This window comes from Talpa europaea (assembly GCF_964194135.1).
Source record: "Talpa europaea genome assembly, chromosome: 15".
Lineage (NCBI taxonomy): Eukaryota > Metazoa > Chordata > Mammalia > Eulipotyphla > Talpidae > Talpa > Talpa europaea.
The window spans coordinates 2,372,742-2,389,247 of record NC_140083.1 but is presented as its reverse complement, the minus strand read 5'-3'; the positions used below and the strand labels follow the sequence as shown (position 1 = coordinate 2,389,247).

The window sequence follows — 16,506 nt, the reverse complement described above, 5'->3', positions numbered from 1 at the left end:
CCATCTATTCAAACACACACATTGATATATAAAAGCACTTACTATCCATTCATCTACCCAAACATCTATTCATTCACCGTGAACTCCTTCAAACATCATCCATCCAAACAGTTTACAAAATACATACAAAAAGATTTTCAAAACGAAGAAGAAGTTAGAATGAAGGAAAAAAAAAGAGAGATGAAGAATAAGAGAAATCTGGTGGAAGTATACAGAAATACACGCGGTGATGCCAGCACAATTTCAACAGGCGGCCACAAGCACGACTCTCGGCTTCCTAGAAGCCCTCGCCGGAAAGTAAATACAATCAGTTACAGTCACCACATCCATAAAATGCAATTAAACCCACTTTTTTTAATGGCGGCAAGATCTGACAAATGCCTTTCCCTGGTTAGGATAATCACATGCCCCCAGTTTGCCTGGCATCGTTCCAGCTTCTACCTGTTGTCCACGTGTAGTTGTGAATAGCAAACTTTTCACTATCAAATGATGGACTGATCACCGCAGCCGTCAGGCATTATGAAGAGATGGCTGAGCGAGCCATGAAGCGACTCTAGCCTTTCCCCTCGACGCCCTGTCCTGTGGGCCCCACCGGGTGCCCTGCAGGAGGGTCCAGCGCTCACATCTCTTCCCTCGGTGCACTCCTAAAGGGGTCCCAGATCTGAGCACCTCAGAACGATTGGTTCCTTTCCACGTCCCAGGCCCCAATGCCCCCCTAGCTGGCGAGGCCACCGCCAGCCTCCTGGGTGGAGGACATCTGTTCACAAGCCAACCCCACCCCGATTTCTGGTGTCTGTGCCTTGATTTTTGTTTTTTAAAACCACGTGAAGCTCCTCCTTTAATACACAGGAGAGAGACACACAAGCCAATCCGCTACGAAACCCTGCCCCAACAAGCAGGGTTGCCGTAAAGACCATACCCAGCCCCGGAGGAGGGCCCGGGCCTCCAAGGTGCCCGTCCAGCTCAGGCCACTTTGTAAGAGCCGTTAAAGCTGGAGAATGAGGAGCAGGCAGATGGGGTGGGGAGAGGGTGGATCAATGGGGGGGGGCAGAGTCAAGCCCTCTGGATGTTTATTCTTAACGAACTATTGTGGGTAGAGTGTTCCCCATAAAGATGTGCTGAGGTCTTAATCCCTAGTCCATGTGAATGTGACTTGATTTGGAAATAGGATCTTTGCAGATGTAATCAAGTCAGGATGAGGTCATACTGGAGTGGGCCCTGATCCAACGATTGATGTCCTTATAAGAGGGAAATATGGATACAGACCCAGGGAGGATGGCAGGCCAGACAGAACACCATGGGAGACATACAGACACGCAGAGGGAAGGCAGCCAGGTGGTGACAGAGGCAGAGACCAGGGTGAGGACGCCGTGGGTGAGGCAGGGTGCCACCGGTGCTCCCATGTCACCGCTGGGGGCTCAGCTGGCCTCCAGGCTCCCAGGCAGCGGCTTGTCCAACGTTAGCCTTGATTCCTGCCGGGGTGGCGTCCTGGGGTGGGTGAAGTGAGTACTTAAAAAAAAAAATGCTCCCTGCTTCAAAAAGTTCTCAAGAAGGAAAGTGGGAGGAGATAACCCTGGTGCCACTATTTTATTTTCCAAGGTCTGTCCCTGCCCTTGAGTGGCAGGGTCGTGAGGCACGGTCAGAGCCGAGAGGACGGTGGGCAGGACCCACCTCCCAGATCTGCCTCAGCGCTGAGGATGAGAAGTTCAACGGCTCGCTCCGGGCTTCCCTGCTCCCCCTCCAGCTTGGCTATTATTTATTTTTTTAAAACGAAAACTCAATTCCCAAGAGAAAGCAGCTCCCAAGCTCCAACAGAGCAGAGAAGAACAGCATGAGGAGCTGCTCATTATGGGATTTTTAAAAGGTCGCCCATTCCACTCTTCTTATATTAAAATGGCAGCGAGCGCCGCTGTGGCCACGCGCCAGAGACGCTGGTTTGGAACTCGAGTGGGATGAGTTTTGTAGCTTTCATTTAATTCAAAATTGATTCTTGCTGCCCTGTAAAATATATGTTTATTCTGTGGTGCCTATGTTCTCAGAGATTCTATTGCGGTGAGTCAGAGCTCCTTCTCATTTTATTTGAATACGATTTTAGGGCATTTTCCTAAAAATCAGGACTGACTGGAAAGGTTCTCAAAAGGAGGAATTTGAAAGCACCCCGCTCCCCGCGATCATTACTGAAAGCATCTTCTGGGTTCCCCTTGAAATTGGCATTTTTCTCGACATTCCTGGCCGACAGCGGAGACCAAAGGCTGCAACAAAGACTCCTTTCCTGGCTGGGCGCTAGTGCGTCTCCGCCTTTGTCTGGGGCTTTAGGAAAAACCGTGCACTCTTTAGATCAGGCAACCATTCGTGGCGAGATGTATGGCTTAGGAAGTTGAGTCCTTATTGGTGAATAAATCTTAATCCGGTTTGTTGGCTAATTACACTCCCGGGAAGGCGGTTTCACAGGGCCGCGAGCAGCAAGGATTAAGCCCCCTGTCTCCGGTGGCACAGGGTTAAGCTCCGGGTTTGTAATGACTGAGTAATGAGACCCACTCTCTGCGGACCCCTGGCATCCATCGATCAGGTTTCCCTTCTGCCGAGACAAAGCCGAAGTGGGCCCAGCAGTTAATTATGGGAAAGGTCAAAGGTCACGCAAAACCAACACAAATCTATATACTTTTTTCATTCCTAACTGCACACAATGACCATGGCTCAGCTAGAGGGTGGGAAGGCCCTCCTCTCCCCTCCCCCCAAACCTACGAGCCAAAACCACGGCGTTCGGCTGCTCCCTGACCATCCCCAGTGGCTTCGGGCCTCCACAGTTGTGCCGATGCTGTTCTCTCTGCCTGGTGCTCCCGCCCTTCACGAACACCTACGCCGTCTGCACTAAGCCCCAGCACCCCAGCACAGGCCCTCCCCAGCACACCCGACTCCTCCCCACCCTCTGGGCCCACAGTCCCCTGAACTGAGGCCCGGGTACACAGCCGCCTGCTGCGTTACAGGTCCTCTGAGGCTGCGAGACCCGTGGGTGAGAACTCTGTCCTGCTCAGCCCAAGTCTCCAAGTAGCAGAGGGTGTTCAACGCTGAATGGATGGAGCCTCCCTGGACTGATCGCGTGATGGGTGAGGTAGCAGGCCCCTCTCTTAGCAACACCCCAGGGAGTGGGCACCCGCAGAGCAAGGAGACCAAGGCTCAGAGGCCTTGGCTGTCCTGCCCGTCCAGGTGGAGCCAGGACGTGGGCCAAGCCACCGACTTCACGTGACTCCGTCTCAGTCACCCAGGACAACAAAGCCTCCAGAGAAGGCAAATCTATTGAGACAAAAATATCCTGGGCCGGGGGGCCTGGGGGACCTGGGGGGTGATGGCTACGGGGTACAGAACTGATTCGGGGCTAAAGAAAAGGTCCTAAACTCGTAACGCAGGCTGCCCAACTCTGCACGTACACTAAGCAGCACTGAATTGTGTGCTTCAAATGGGTGGATTGTCTGACTCATCAGTTAGGGCTCAATAAAGCTGTTTAAAAATGTGAAACAGTTCATGCTGTGGGCATCCCCTCCACGGGGCTGGCCAGGGCTCTAGTTGATGATGGGCTCCTCATGCTGAGCTGACCCCAAATGCCACCTGCCCAGCCCCAGTGGGCGCCTGAGAACCAGATGAGACTTCCCCGCCAAACCTTTAGGATAGGGCCGGTCCACGGCTCTTTCTCCCTCAGAATCACCCCCAAACCCTTCCCTGGAGACCGTCTCCAAGCCCAACACCAAACCCAGCAGACACTGAAGCAGCCTGGTGAACAGAAAGCTGACCCTTCCGTGTCCCCCCCCGGCGCCCTGCCTAGCAGGGCTGAGGCTCCCGGGCTCCCCGGCCAGTTGCAGGCATGGTCAGAGGGGCAGGGGAGGGCCCTAAGTCCCTTTTCCGCCCCAGCTGCGGGCACAGAGGGGCTGCTTTTCAGGCCCAAACACCTGTGAACGCAGCAGCAGGGCCACGAGACTGTGCGGTGGCTGGGAAGCCTGAGCCCCACTGGAAATGGGGAAGCTGGGGTGCTTGAGCTCCCCTGATGAACTCCCAGGACCTTACAAAAGGGTAACCCACCCAGAGAGGGAAACTGAGGCTTTATCTCATCAACAAGTCAGGGGCTCAGCCTTCCTCCCAAACCTCACGGGCCACCCCTCAGGGTCCAGCAGTGACAGGGCCCGCGCAGACATGCTGAGGTTTGACTTCATTCCCTTTCTGCCCAGATCCCGAGGGGCCTTTCTCTGCAGCAGGAATAGAAACCACAGCGGCAGCTTCCCACCGGCACGGTCTGTGGGCAAGTGGGTTAACCCTCCCCACGCCCAGGTCGGGAGGACTTAACTTCCCTCAGTGCAGAAAGAGAAACGAGGCTCAGAGCATTTACGAGACGTGCCCAGCTAGGAAGTGAAAGGCCGAAGTGGGGACTCAGGCAGGCTGGCCCGGACCCACCCTCTAACCTGGACACAGTCACCCCAAGAATTCCCCACATCCCAGCCACGGAGGGGCCAGGGCCCAGGATCCGTGCTGAGGACGAGCCCTCCTTTCTCCAGCACCCACAGCTTCCTCGGCCTGCCTCTTACCCTCGGCCCGGGCTCTGCCCACAGGGGCCGCTCACCTGGAGGGGACAGCGATCCAGTCGCCCCAGAGCACAGCCTTGTCCGCCTGTGCACAGGTCAGGGACAGGCCCCCAAGGGGATGGGATGGGGGGCTAACAGTCCAGCCAGAGCCCACCTGCCCCCCTCCCAGGAGCTCCCAGAAGGAGACGCGGAGGGAGCAGTGACCGGGAGAACTCGGGGCAGCCATCACAGCCAGGCCGGGTCCACCTCTGTCCTCGCGGGGGCTGCGGCCCTGCCCATCTGGAGTACCCCCTTAGAGCCCCCTCCGAGACCCCTGACCTTGTCCTCTTTGTTTCAAGGCCTTTGGGGAAGGCCATCATGCATTTCAGTAGCATTCAAAGGCCAACAGGCCCGCAGTTTATTTTCTTAGAAATAATGGTTTTTTCTGGTTAGCATTCCTCCGATGGAAAAACAAATAGAGCCGCTGCGGTAAAAAGCTGCCAAGAGGAGGCGAGCGGCCGGAGGAAGGGCCGAGAGGGGCTGCGCCTGGGGCCGAGACCCTCCAGCCCTGGGGAAACGGGAAAGCTTCAGCTGGTCCTGCCGTCAAGACCCCGGCATCCAGACAGGCGCTTGCCTGCCCTAACTCCCCCAAACGCAGGTTAGGGAGGCAGGTGCCATGGCTCGTTTTGAGGGGCATGTAAGGGGTGAGGAATCAGGGATCAAGGTTAAGTACTTGTAAGAATTACTTAGTCGGTGGAGAGCAAAATAGGCACGGCCTCCTGGCTACGGAGCCCAGCGCCTGCAGGAGAGTGGGAGACCGGCCACCGCTCGTCCCCTAAGGCCGCTAGGTGAGGAGCCCCCCTCCTCAGGCAGAGATAAGTGTGTCCCCCTCACCACACTGAGTCTGGCCTGGAGTTCAAAGGCCGCACTTTCCAAACCCTGCTACGAGCACGCCTCCCCAGTGCCTCCCACTAACCTGTGAGGCTGAGGACAAGCACGTCTCAGCCCCAGCCAGGGGCCGGGGGAATCTGACTGTGCAAAGGCCCTGGGGTAGGAAGGTCTGGCAAGGTTGAGGGGCTCAAAAAAGAAGACAAGTAGCTGAGGTCTGGGAGGCAGGGAGGGGTGAGAACGAGAGCAGCTTGCAGTGGTGAGCTGAGAGCTGGGCTGAGCCTGTGGGATGTCGTCTCCCTAGTACGGGCATGGGTGATCTGCTTCCAAGCCCAGAGCACTGTCAGTACTGAACCTAACTGGTCCAGGATTTTACAGATGGTTCAACCGAGGCCAGGGGAGGAGAGCTGTCCAATGCTTAAGTGCTAATAGCGCGAGCCTTTTCTTTCTCCTTCCAAAAATGGGCATGGACGCCCCAAAACTGACACTCTGCAGGCAGAGCTGGACCCGTGGCGAAAAGCACTGCCTAATTGCTGGCCGACAGCAACTTGGAATTTTAAGCCACTTCCTATTTCTTGCTGCCTGCTGGTCTGCCGGCCCTGGGTGCTTTCATCTCCAGCAGGGCACACACGTTAGCAGGCATAATTGCACGCTTTAAGACTTAAAGAATTTCCCCTCCGCCCCCCTCCCGGCCCACCTCCTACGGCCTTTCCTGGCCTCCCAAAAAGCAGAACTTTATCTGGACTTTCAATAAAGTGTGTAATACTGCCGATGAAAATTATTTAATAAGGTCATAGATATTATTCCCTAAGAAGGCCAATTGGTTTTAAGATTTTTTTCTCCTGATGTTAAGCTAAGTGGATCACTGGGTGTGTTATGAGGAGTTTTGTTAAAACACTTAATAGCAGGCCCTGTAATCTACCTAACTTGCAGTGACTGACAAGTAGACCCCGGGGATATAAAATTCAGGAAGTGACTATTTACATTCATTACATACATGCTAATTTTGTGATCTCTGCTGCCCACAAGGCTGTCATTTTTTTCCTTTTTACAAAAAGAGGAAAATAGTAATATATGTGATAGACTGTGGCCAAAACAACAAAGTCATTCCCCCCAAGAGTTTTAATTACAGCGTTTTGGAAAAGGCCTGCGTTGGAACTTGCAAGTAGAATAAACCACTTGAATAAGTGGTCTAAAAATTAAGTAGACATAGAAGGGACGATGTGCTGCTGGTTCAGACTAAACAGTGATTATCAAGAGGGTCTCAGTTATTTAAACAAGCCATTTGAGGGCGGTTTGCTCCTTGTTTGGGGCCTGGTCCTCATTATAAACGAGAGCTTTTAATTAAGATTAGTAAGACCCAATTCAAGCTATAATTTGGTCCTTTTCCTTTGCAAATGTCTATGAAAACAAAGCAATTAAGGTTAAATGAGTTGAAGCATTTAAAGGGGATGAAATGTCCCCTCTTCGCCCCCAGCTGCCCCCTCAGCAGAAGGAGCATAAACAGGCCACACTAATTCAGACCAGAAGGCCAGCACCAGGCTGGCCCTGAGCTTCCTAAAGGCCATGCACAAGGGGCCTGGTGAGCTGGGGCTGCATAGGCTTCGCTGCAGGAAGCGGGCCAGGGGGATCTGAATGTGCAAAGGCCCTGGGGTAGGAAGGCATTGGAAGTCTGAGGGACCCAACAAAGAAGACAAGTAGCTGAGGACTGGGTAGGGAGGGAAGGCGTGAGAACAAGAGCAGCTCGCGGTGGGAGCGGAGAGCTGGGCTGCGCCTGTGGGGTGTCATCTCCATCATCTCCCCACTGTGTGGATGGGTGATGGACTCCCAAGCCCATTCAGATGAGCTGGTGGTAGTGAGGGTGGGGCGGGGTGGGGGAGGGTGAGAACAAAGGAGAGAGGCTCCTCCTGCTGTGCCCACACAGGATGGGGGTGGGGAGGGGGGAGCCTGCTCTTGGATCTCCAGCTGATGGGGCTGCCATGCAGGTCCTGCCCCCTCTCAGCCGGGTGACCGGATAGAGACGCCCTCCCTTGGTCGGATTTCCCCAGCCTGACTCTGCCCTCAGACCACAGCACAGAGCCTCATGCTAGTCCCTTTTCCTTCCTCACGGGCAAAACCTTCAGACTCTGGGAGACCTTTCTGCATATCCAGGATTGATCATGGTCACTCTCTGTCCACTGACATCAGTGGGGGCCCAGTCGAGGGAAGTCACCTGTCATAGCCACCGGCGTGACAGTAGCTCTGGAGGGAGGGAAGCTCACAGGTGGCAGATCACCTGTCTGGGGTGGCAGGGGAGGCTTCCTGGAGGAGGTGGTGACCTCTGAGACCCATCCATTCAACAGATGCCTTTCCAGACCTGGGTTCCAGGGGACAGAGTTGAACAGGTCACAGGTCCTGCTCTTGGACCCACATCCCAGGAAGACACATAGGGAGACATAAACGCAGCATGACCTTGGCCAAAGGGAGGTGGGTATGGGCCTGGAGAGGATGACACAAAGGGACCGTCACTGCACAGCCTGGGGTGCCTGGACTCCCTCTAGAACTCCTTCCAACTCTGCACATCCACGAGTTTACCTCTCCTTGTTTCAGATTCCGCCAACATGTGAATTATCAAGAAAACACTGATTTATCCTTGGCCTGGCTCAGAGCCTTTCCCATCTGTCCAAACCACCTCAGTCTGGCTTCAGCAAGCCCCGCCAGTGGTGAGCTGACCACAAGGGCCCCAGGTGCTCCTGGACACAGCGGCACTGTCGCCTCACATGTGGGAGCCCAGTCATCCTCACAAATGCACCCCCACGGCCGCACAGCCTTGAAGGTGTGTTAAGAAGCCATGCCTGGAACGGGGGCAGGGGGAGGAGCGGGGTGAGGGGTTGCCTCAGGTGCTGGGCTTGCTAAATGGGCTGTTACAACCAGCAGAAGTTCCAAGGTGATGAGGCTAGGGGTGTCAGAGGCTGGTCAGTCCACCTAAGGCTGTCCACAGCCTGGATCTGCTTCCTGGGAAGAACCGGGGAGGCTGGAGCCACCTTTGCCACCTGTCTCTGTGCAATCACAGTGAACAGCAAAGGCGATGCCATCCGTAGGACCGGGAACTCATTTCTTCTCACATTCTAACCCCTGACTCTGCAAAACCCGATACATGCTCAGATCTGCAGATAAAAACAGGATTGTGGGGGAAGAGTTTCATCTAAAGTGGAGGTGGGGACTCCCTGGTGGTGCAAGGGGTTAAGCATCGCACTGTGAAGCAATCTGCAGCCTCTGCAGCACGAGTTCGATCCCCGACCGGCCAGGGAGCAACCCACATGGCGCAGCAGACCTCTCCTGCCTCGCCCGCTGCTCCCCTCAGCAGTGTACTTCGGTCAGTCTGCCTGTTCTGTTCCCCGCTCTGTCTCTGGTGAATCCTCTCACCCAATGCATCTCTGGCCTGTACCTCAGCTCTTGTATGCATAAATAAATAAATAAAAAATAAAGTGGAGGTGATGGTGCAGAGGGTGCGGTGATTGATTGCTGCTGTCTGCTGTGGGAGAGGGTGGCGGCACATTTGCCATCCCTAGAGCAACGTTCGTGGAACAAGGGAAGACCTTCCGCACATGTATTTTCTATTGTGCATTCTCGGTAAACGGTGGCCTGTGGATGGCACGCGTGTCTGTACCTCTACGGGGCTACAGAGAGGGGCACGTGATTTATCTGTGTAGTCAACGAACCAGAATGTCCCATCTCCCAGCCATTTCGGATTCTGAGAATTGTTAGAAAAAGACAAAGTGTCACCCGTTTTCCTATATCGGATGACATAGTATCATCCATAGAGCCCTGACCTTCATCACCATGACTGCCGGCGTCAGCATCTCCACCCTCACCCCCGACAGACTATCATCATCATTCACATCACTGTCGCTGTCATCACCGCGCAGCCACGATGCTTGTTAGTATGTCCCACGTGCCAGGCTACGTGCTCATGCTTTACAGACACAAACCCATCTAATCTCACACTGTCTCTGTGAAGTGGGTACTATTATTATCTCTATTTTACCCACAAACAGAGATCAAGGAACTTGTCCAGGCTGCGCAGGCAGGATTTGCACCCAAGCCGTCTGGCTCCAAAGCCCCTGATTCAATCACTGTGCTCCCCTGAATACAGACTGTCCTCCCCTCTTCTCAGAACGGAGCTGGGACCACAACACCCACTTGCAGAGAGGCTGTGTGGAGAAAGGGCCCAGGAAAACCCAGGTCCCTGACTCCAGCTCCCCCTCTGGAACCCAACAGAGCTCTCTGGGTGGGCTCCCCGCTCCTGCAGACCACTCCAGATTCCAGAGTGCCTGAGAGTCTCTGAAGGTCCTCCTGGGGGCCTCTGGGGGAGTCAGATGGCCCTGGTTCAGATGCCCCACAGTCTCCTTCCATCCAGACCAGTGACAGGAGGTGGGTCCCTAGGGATGAGCAAACCCCAATGCAGATGGGACAGTGTCCACTCAGGCGCCCAGGACCCCGCCAGCCCTCACTTCGAGGGTCCTGACATTGCTCTCCGTGTTCTTTACAGGACAATTCACCCCCACACCATCTTCGCTTATTGGAGGAGAATGTCCACTGCCTGGTAACTCCAGCTCAGGCAGCAAAACCAGCCAGCCAGCGACTCGGGGGAGGGGCCGGGGTGTCCCATAACTGTCCCCTCTGACACAGGAGAAAGAGCCATTTTCAAAGGTCCCCACCATTCACAATGTCGCACGAGCCTGACGCCACCGGGAAGGCGGTGAGAGCTGGGATGACAGCGACCACGAGGGCCCGGCCACCTGCACGCCAAGTGCAGACAACACCGGCCGCCTGCTCTTAGCCTGGCCCCGAAGAGGCAATAACCAAAGGAGGAGGAGGCTTAGGAGGGCAACTGATACCCACATTGCACATTGGGGGGGGGGTGCACCCCTCCGCTAGGCCCGTCGCCACTTTCCTCCAATCAGGCAGGTGAAAACACAGGCTGGAAGAGGGAGCTGCCCGCACTGGGAGGAACCCCACGCCACCCTCACGTCCACAGGCCTTCAGCTGATGTGCACTCCAGCCTGGGCAAGAGAGAGCCGACTCAGACCGCACAGTCCCTGCACGCCCGGGCCGCTGCAGGCCTGGCCCAGGGGTGGGGGTCTGAGGGACAGACATGGCAGGCTCTCTGCAATGGAGGGTGTTGCCGTGGGCTCCCTGGGGACACAGCCCCAGTGTGACAGCTTCAGTGCGGTGGCCCCAGGGCTGAGTCCATGGAAGATCTCAATAAGTGAGCTCACCATTCAGGAGGGTGAGCAAGGTGTGAAATTAGAATCCAGAGTCAGAAGAGCTATGATGGAGGGAACCCAGGGGTTTCTGGGAGCAGAGTAGGGACTTCGCGTAGCGAGATTGCGTGTGCACGCGAGATTGTGTGGAAAGAGGTGTCAGGGAAGGCTTCCTGGAGGAGGCACATCTAAAGACTGACTAGGAAGTAGTCAGGACGCAGAGGGAGGGAAGGAACTCCAGGCAGAGGGGACACCTGAGCGGGGCCGAGGCCAGGCATCGGCCAATGTCCGCGCTAAGGCGCTGTGCAGTGTTCCAGGTGAGGCCACAGCCTGGAGAGGCAGGGGGGCCCTGGCAGCTCCTAAAGCACATTCACAAACACCCTCCTCGCTCATCCTCACTGCAGGGCCGCCATGCCCTCTCTTCCGAGCCAGCAGGTGTGGCTCCAGAGCCGGCTCGAGCAGAACTGACAGTTAAAGCTGGACTCGGAGTGACTTCAGAGAAACAGGAGAGAGAGTGTGGGCCTCCTGGGCGGGGCCAGCTGGAGGGGACCCGAGGACCTGGGCCAGGGGCTGGGGGAAGACGGGCTGGGTCCGTGGCGTCCATCGGCAAATGGGGCTGAGTCACCCTTGCCAGAGCCCTGGGCCTGGAGGAGGGGGCAGAACGGCCCCACAGAGCCTCCCGCTTGCCACCCTTGCCCCAGGCCCGACAGCCGCCAGGCCGGCCAGGGCCACGGGCGTCTTGCTCGAGACCCATCTGGCCGGGCCCCGTTCCAGGCGTGTGTGGGCAGGCGCCCACTCCCCACTCAGACTTCTAGGTCCCAAGTGAGGCCAGGGACGTGCCGGACCAGGAAGGCGGAGGGCGGTGTCACCTCCCAGCGCTCGGCCTCCTCCCACGCCCAACAAACCAGCAGGACAGACGCCACCAGCCCGAGAGAGGCAAGGGGTATCCCCTTGAGACCCACTCCTGCAAAGCCCGAGGTGACGGCCTGGCTTTGCCGCTCTCCTCACAGAGCTCGTGTGCTGGAAAAGCCAGCTGGCCAGGCTTGCGGGGGACAGTGAGATGCTCAGTGCCTCAGGGAGGAATATGGGGCTCCACACCCCCAGGACAGTGGGACCCCGTGGAAGACGCGCCACTCTGAGCCTTACTCTCCTCCTCTAGAAAGTGGGGGTAGATGGGGGTGATTTGGACAGTGATTCTCACCCGGGGGTGCACTTTGGCCATGGATGGCAGTTTCCCTGGTGCTGGGTCCTGCCTCGGACCCATGGAGTGAGAGTGACCGCACAGACCCTGCCTGGCCAACGCTCTGGAAGGTTCTCTCCAGCTCCCTCCGGCTTGGAGAGTGATGGCTCCACAGCCGCCAAGCTGTTCCCCTGTCTGACTTCCAGCCTCCCGGGGGGCAGCTGCTAGTGCCAGACGGTGAGACCAGCACCCCGGGACAGGGCCGGAAGGCTGGCCAGACGGACGGCTTGCGTGGACCAGCCTCTGCGTTGCCCCCGCCCTGGACGCAGGGGCCTGCGCTGACACCCACGCCAGGGAGGGTACTGGGTAGGTCCTTTTGGGAATCTGGGGGCCACTTGGGGAGGTTTGGGAGTTGAAGCTGGGGGCCTCGGAGGGGAACTGTCACCTGCACACTCATCTAGGCGGCATTCTCTGCATCATCCTAAATTCTTAACAGAACGTTTCAAACCCGGGGAGAGTTAACACCCTCTTCCCCCAAACTCCAACCCCGCCACCTCCCAGGGAAGCGCCCCATGTTTCCAGGCAGCCCGAGCTCCCTCCCGAGGCCCAGCGGGGTGGGCAGAGGGAAGGGGTGGTGGCGGGCTCGCAGGCAGGCCTCGCAGCAGTGGGCGGCCGGGCTCACCTTCGCACTGCCGGCCTTCCCCCTTGTAGCCCGGCTTGCAGAGGCATTTGTAGGACTTGGGCGTGTTCTGGCAGATGGCGTCGATGTGGCATTCGTCGGTGCCCTCCGAGCACTCGTCCACGTCGGCCGCTCCTGTGGGGGACAAGGGGTGAGGTGTGGCCTGGTGGTAGTCAGCAACGGAATGGGGTGCCCCCCCCATTCTGCACCCCCCCTCCACCGCCCTCCACAGACCAACCAATCTGGCGTGACAGGAGGCAACTAGTAACCTTTGAGGCGGCTCCTCTGTGCCAGGCCCCAAAGTGCCATTTCAGCCAGTTCCCAAGAGTCTCGTGACACAGAGCTGGTGTCCCCAATAAAGAGGTGAGAAAACAGCACCGGGGACGCACGAGGCCCTCCCCCGCTCCCCTGCCACGTGCCTCCATCCCTCGCTCTCTTTATTCTAGATTTCAGAGCCTGGAGGGATTCAAGCCCATGTCCTTTGGGTTCCGGATAGAGGGGTGCGCACAGGCTGCAACAGGCAGTCCCGAGGCGGTGGGAACGTGGGCCCCCTCCCAGCCCTCGGCTGTGACGAGGGGGATTCCATGTGCCCAGGTTGGTGGGCTGGGACCCCATCTGGCCGTGGGACCAGACCCTCGATGGGTCCCCTGCTCACGGCTGGCTCTGCTCTCCCTGTGGCCTCTCCTCCCACCTGGGAAAGCTCCTAAACCTGCCTCTCAGCCCCCTCTTGCCCCCAAACACTTATGCAGCCCCTGGAACAGCTGTTGGGGGATAATGCCAAGAAGATTCTGTGGATGCACCCTAAATCTCTCTCTTACTCATCCGTGCACGCACACACATGCACACGCGTGCACACTCACGGCTCAGAAAGGGACTGGCCCAGGCACAGCACAGCAGGACAACCTGAGCCTTGTCCAGGCTGAGCCCTCAGGCTCCGGGTGTGGCAACAAGCCCAGGTCGCGGGGCGTGGGGAGCTCATTAGGGACAGACTGGACCCCGCACCAGAGGCAGGGCCAGAGCTTTCCTACGGCCACATCCCCCGCAGCCGGCCAGAATGAGAGGCAGATGGATGACAGACAGACAGCAGGATGCAGGGGGTACAGGACCCTCGGCGGCCCCCGAGGGCTGTCACCAGGGCGCGCCCCCGAAGTCCTGGAGTGTCCTCCCCTCTTCACGCCTGCAGCCTCGCCCTGGGCTGCCTGCTCCTTAAGACCTGGACTGTCCACTCTGAATCATCCCCCTACCCTGGTCTGGCATCGGGGTGCTAAATCTGTGAATCACCACAGCCTCCAGAACCTTCTCTTTTGCCCTAGTCCCTGACCTGCCCCCAAAGAAAGAGGCATCACCAAGAAACGACTCACCTCCCTGCACACGCGCACACATGCACTCTCACACACGGGCGCACGCACGTACACTCACGCACAGCAGGTGGCCCCACTTTTTGGGGCGTCTGGACCTGCTCGCGTCAGCAGCCCACCCTCTACCACTGCCCACAGGAAGGGGGAGAGGGGCCAGGTGGCCGCCCGGGTGGAGAGCCGGGGCCGGTGTCGGGGGTCAGGGGCCGGCAGGAGCACCGTGTCCTGTGGAGTGACAAGAGGGCGCAGGTGGCCCAGCCTCGGGCGGGAGGCCAGAGAGGGCCCGTCTGTTTCCATCCAGGGGAAGAACAGCCGCTTCTGAGACGGCACCAGCAGGGGTCACGGGCACCCCACTCCCAAGGGTCAGTGCGAAGGAAGGAGGGAGGGAGACCACCTCCCCCAACCCCTACCTCCCCCCGCCAGGCGGCTGACCGTGGGGAGGAGGCGGGTGGCTTGGCCCAGGGTGTTGGGCTCCCCCTCACGCCTCTAAACACGTCTCCGGGCAGGGCTGGGGACAGAGCAGAGGCGCTTCTGGCCACTGCCCCGGCCCTGGGGCCACGCGCCCTGGCCCAGCCGGGGCCGGCTCTGGGGGCAGCAGGCCCTCCCAGCGCTCGGGCTGGCTTCCGAGGGGTGAGGCCTGTGGTGGGGACACACACAGGCCCGGAGGGGAGCCAGAGAGCTGGGAGGGGCACACCCCGAACAGCCCAAGGGGGTGAAGAGCCCCGAAGCCTGGGGGACACCCACAGGCACGCAGGGGCGTGGGCAGCAGGGCCATGTTTAATGACCGGGTAGCCATTCGGGGGGCGGCTCCCAGGTGTGGATGCCTGGCCCGGGCGCCCAGGGCAGGCCAGGACACCGCAGGGCGGACGGGCCCTCCCTCCACCCCCAGGAGAGCCGGCGCAGGCCCGGGCCTGGGAGGGGACGTGCGGCCGCAGCTCGGGACTGACCCTCGGACACCGGGCCGCGCAGAGGTGGCGGGAGGGCCGGGCCTGGAGCCCCGGGCGCCCCACCTCGCCCCTGTGCCCGGGGGCTCCTCCGGCTCCCTCCTCCCTCCCCGGTCGCCCTCAGGCGGGTCTGCTGTCCTCGCCCAGGCCTCCCTCCCTCCCTTCCTCCCTGTCCGTCTGTCTGTCCATCCGATCGTCCGCTATCCCCTCCCGCCGCCTGTCCCTGTCCCGCGCCCCATCCCTCCGCGCCCTCCCCGGCGTCCTCACCCCAGCCCCGGGCGGGGGCACCCGCGTCCACCTGGCCCGCCGCCCGCCGTCCCGGGGCCTCTCCGGGTCCCCCTCGCCGCGCGCCCCCCCCCTCCGCCCCCCGGTTCCGGGGGCCCCCGCCCGCCTGTCATCCCCGCGCCTCCGCGGTCCTTTTGTGTGCCCGGCGGCCCCGCTCCCGCCCCCGCGCCGCTCCCGGCCCTCCCCGCCGCGCTCCGCACCCCGCACCCCGGCCCTGCCCGTGCGCCCCGCGCCGCGCGCCCCCGCCGCGGAGCCCCGACCCGGGCGCCGCCCCCCGGCCCGCGCGGGACCCCGCGCCCCGCTGCCTGCCGGCCGGGCGAGCGGCGGCCTCGCGGGCGGGCGCGGGCCCCGAAGTTACTTCGCGGGGCGCGGGGGGCGGCGCGGGGCGCGGGGGCGGCGCGGGTCCCCGCTTACCTGCGAGCTCGCCGCCCCCCGCCAGCCGCCCGCGCGCGCCCAGGGCGAGCAGCACGCACAGGTGCCAGCGCACGGCCGCCGCGCCCATCTCGCCGAGGCGGCGCCGGCCGGGTGCGGGTGCGGGGCGCGGACCCCACGACCGGCCGCTCCGCGAGCGCTCCCGGCTGCCGCCGCGCCCCGCCCGCCGGCCGACTGACGAGCTGACAGGCGCGCGCCCATTGGCCCGCGGGCGCCGGGGGCGGGGCTCCGCGCGCGGCCGGCCAATGGGCGCGCGCGGCCGGCCCGCGGGGGGGCGGGCGCGGGGCGGGGCCCCGGCGGGCGGCAGGTGGGGGGCGGGGCGGGGCGGGGCGGGGCGGGGCGGGGCGGGCCCGGCGGGGCGGCCCGGGGCGCGCGGTCTCGGCGGCGGGGCTCGGGGGGCGCCCGCCCGCGGCCCCGCCTCGCCGGACCCCGCGGTCGGGAGGCCGCGCCGGGCAGCGCCCGCCTCCCCCGGCGCCCCCGCCCGCGCCCGCCCGCGGCGTCCACCCGCCGGAGGGACCCCGACGTGCGCGGGGTGGGGCGCCCGGGCCTCCGCGCGGGGTCCCCAGCAGCTACTGTGCGCCCCGCGCTGCGCGAACGCGCCGTGGGGAGCCGGGAGGGGCTCCAGGGTCTGCGTCCAGAGCGCAGTGACCTTCTCGCCGCCGCCCGCGGACAATGGCCCCCAAGTGCGGGCGCAGGACAGCCCGGCCCGGCCGGACCTCGGCGGTACCGGCACCGCTGGAGACCCGGAGCGTGAGGCCGTGGCCCCGGGGCGCGGGTGGGGCGGGGGGGCGGGGCGCCAAGGGGCGCTGGGGTCATTCCCCCCAAGAGCTGCTCCCGCCCGGCCGGGGGTCCACACCTGATGCCTTTGGCCTTTGGGGCCAGGGCGGGCAGGAGGCGCAGCTGGAGACAAATGGCCCCTCTCAGGCCGAGGCCGGAGGCTTCAAGGG

The 16,506-nt window shown here is 60.7% G+C and overlaps 1 protein-coding gene across 3 annotated transcripts in view; it reads right to left on the bottom strand.

Annotated features, from left to right (window-relative positions):
* SCUBE1 (signal peptide, CUB domain and EGF like domain containing 1) overlaps window positions 1-15,629 on the bottom strand; it is a gene marked incomplete at both ends in the record, with an annotated part of 78,836 nt that extends 63,207 nt beyond the window's left edge. For all 3 annotated transcript variants that reach the window (XM_084256249.1, XM_084256250.1, XM_084256251.1), the window contains 2 exons: window positions 12,547-12,678; window positions 15,542-15,629. In XM_084256249.1, coding sequence (XP_084112375.1) covers window positions 12,547-12,678; window positions 15,542-15,629 — 220 coding nt within the window. The remainder of the gene's footprint in view (window positions 1-12,546; window positions 12,679-15,541) is intronic.
* Window positions 15,630-16,506: the final 877 nt, after the last annotated feature.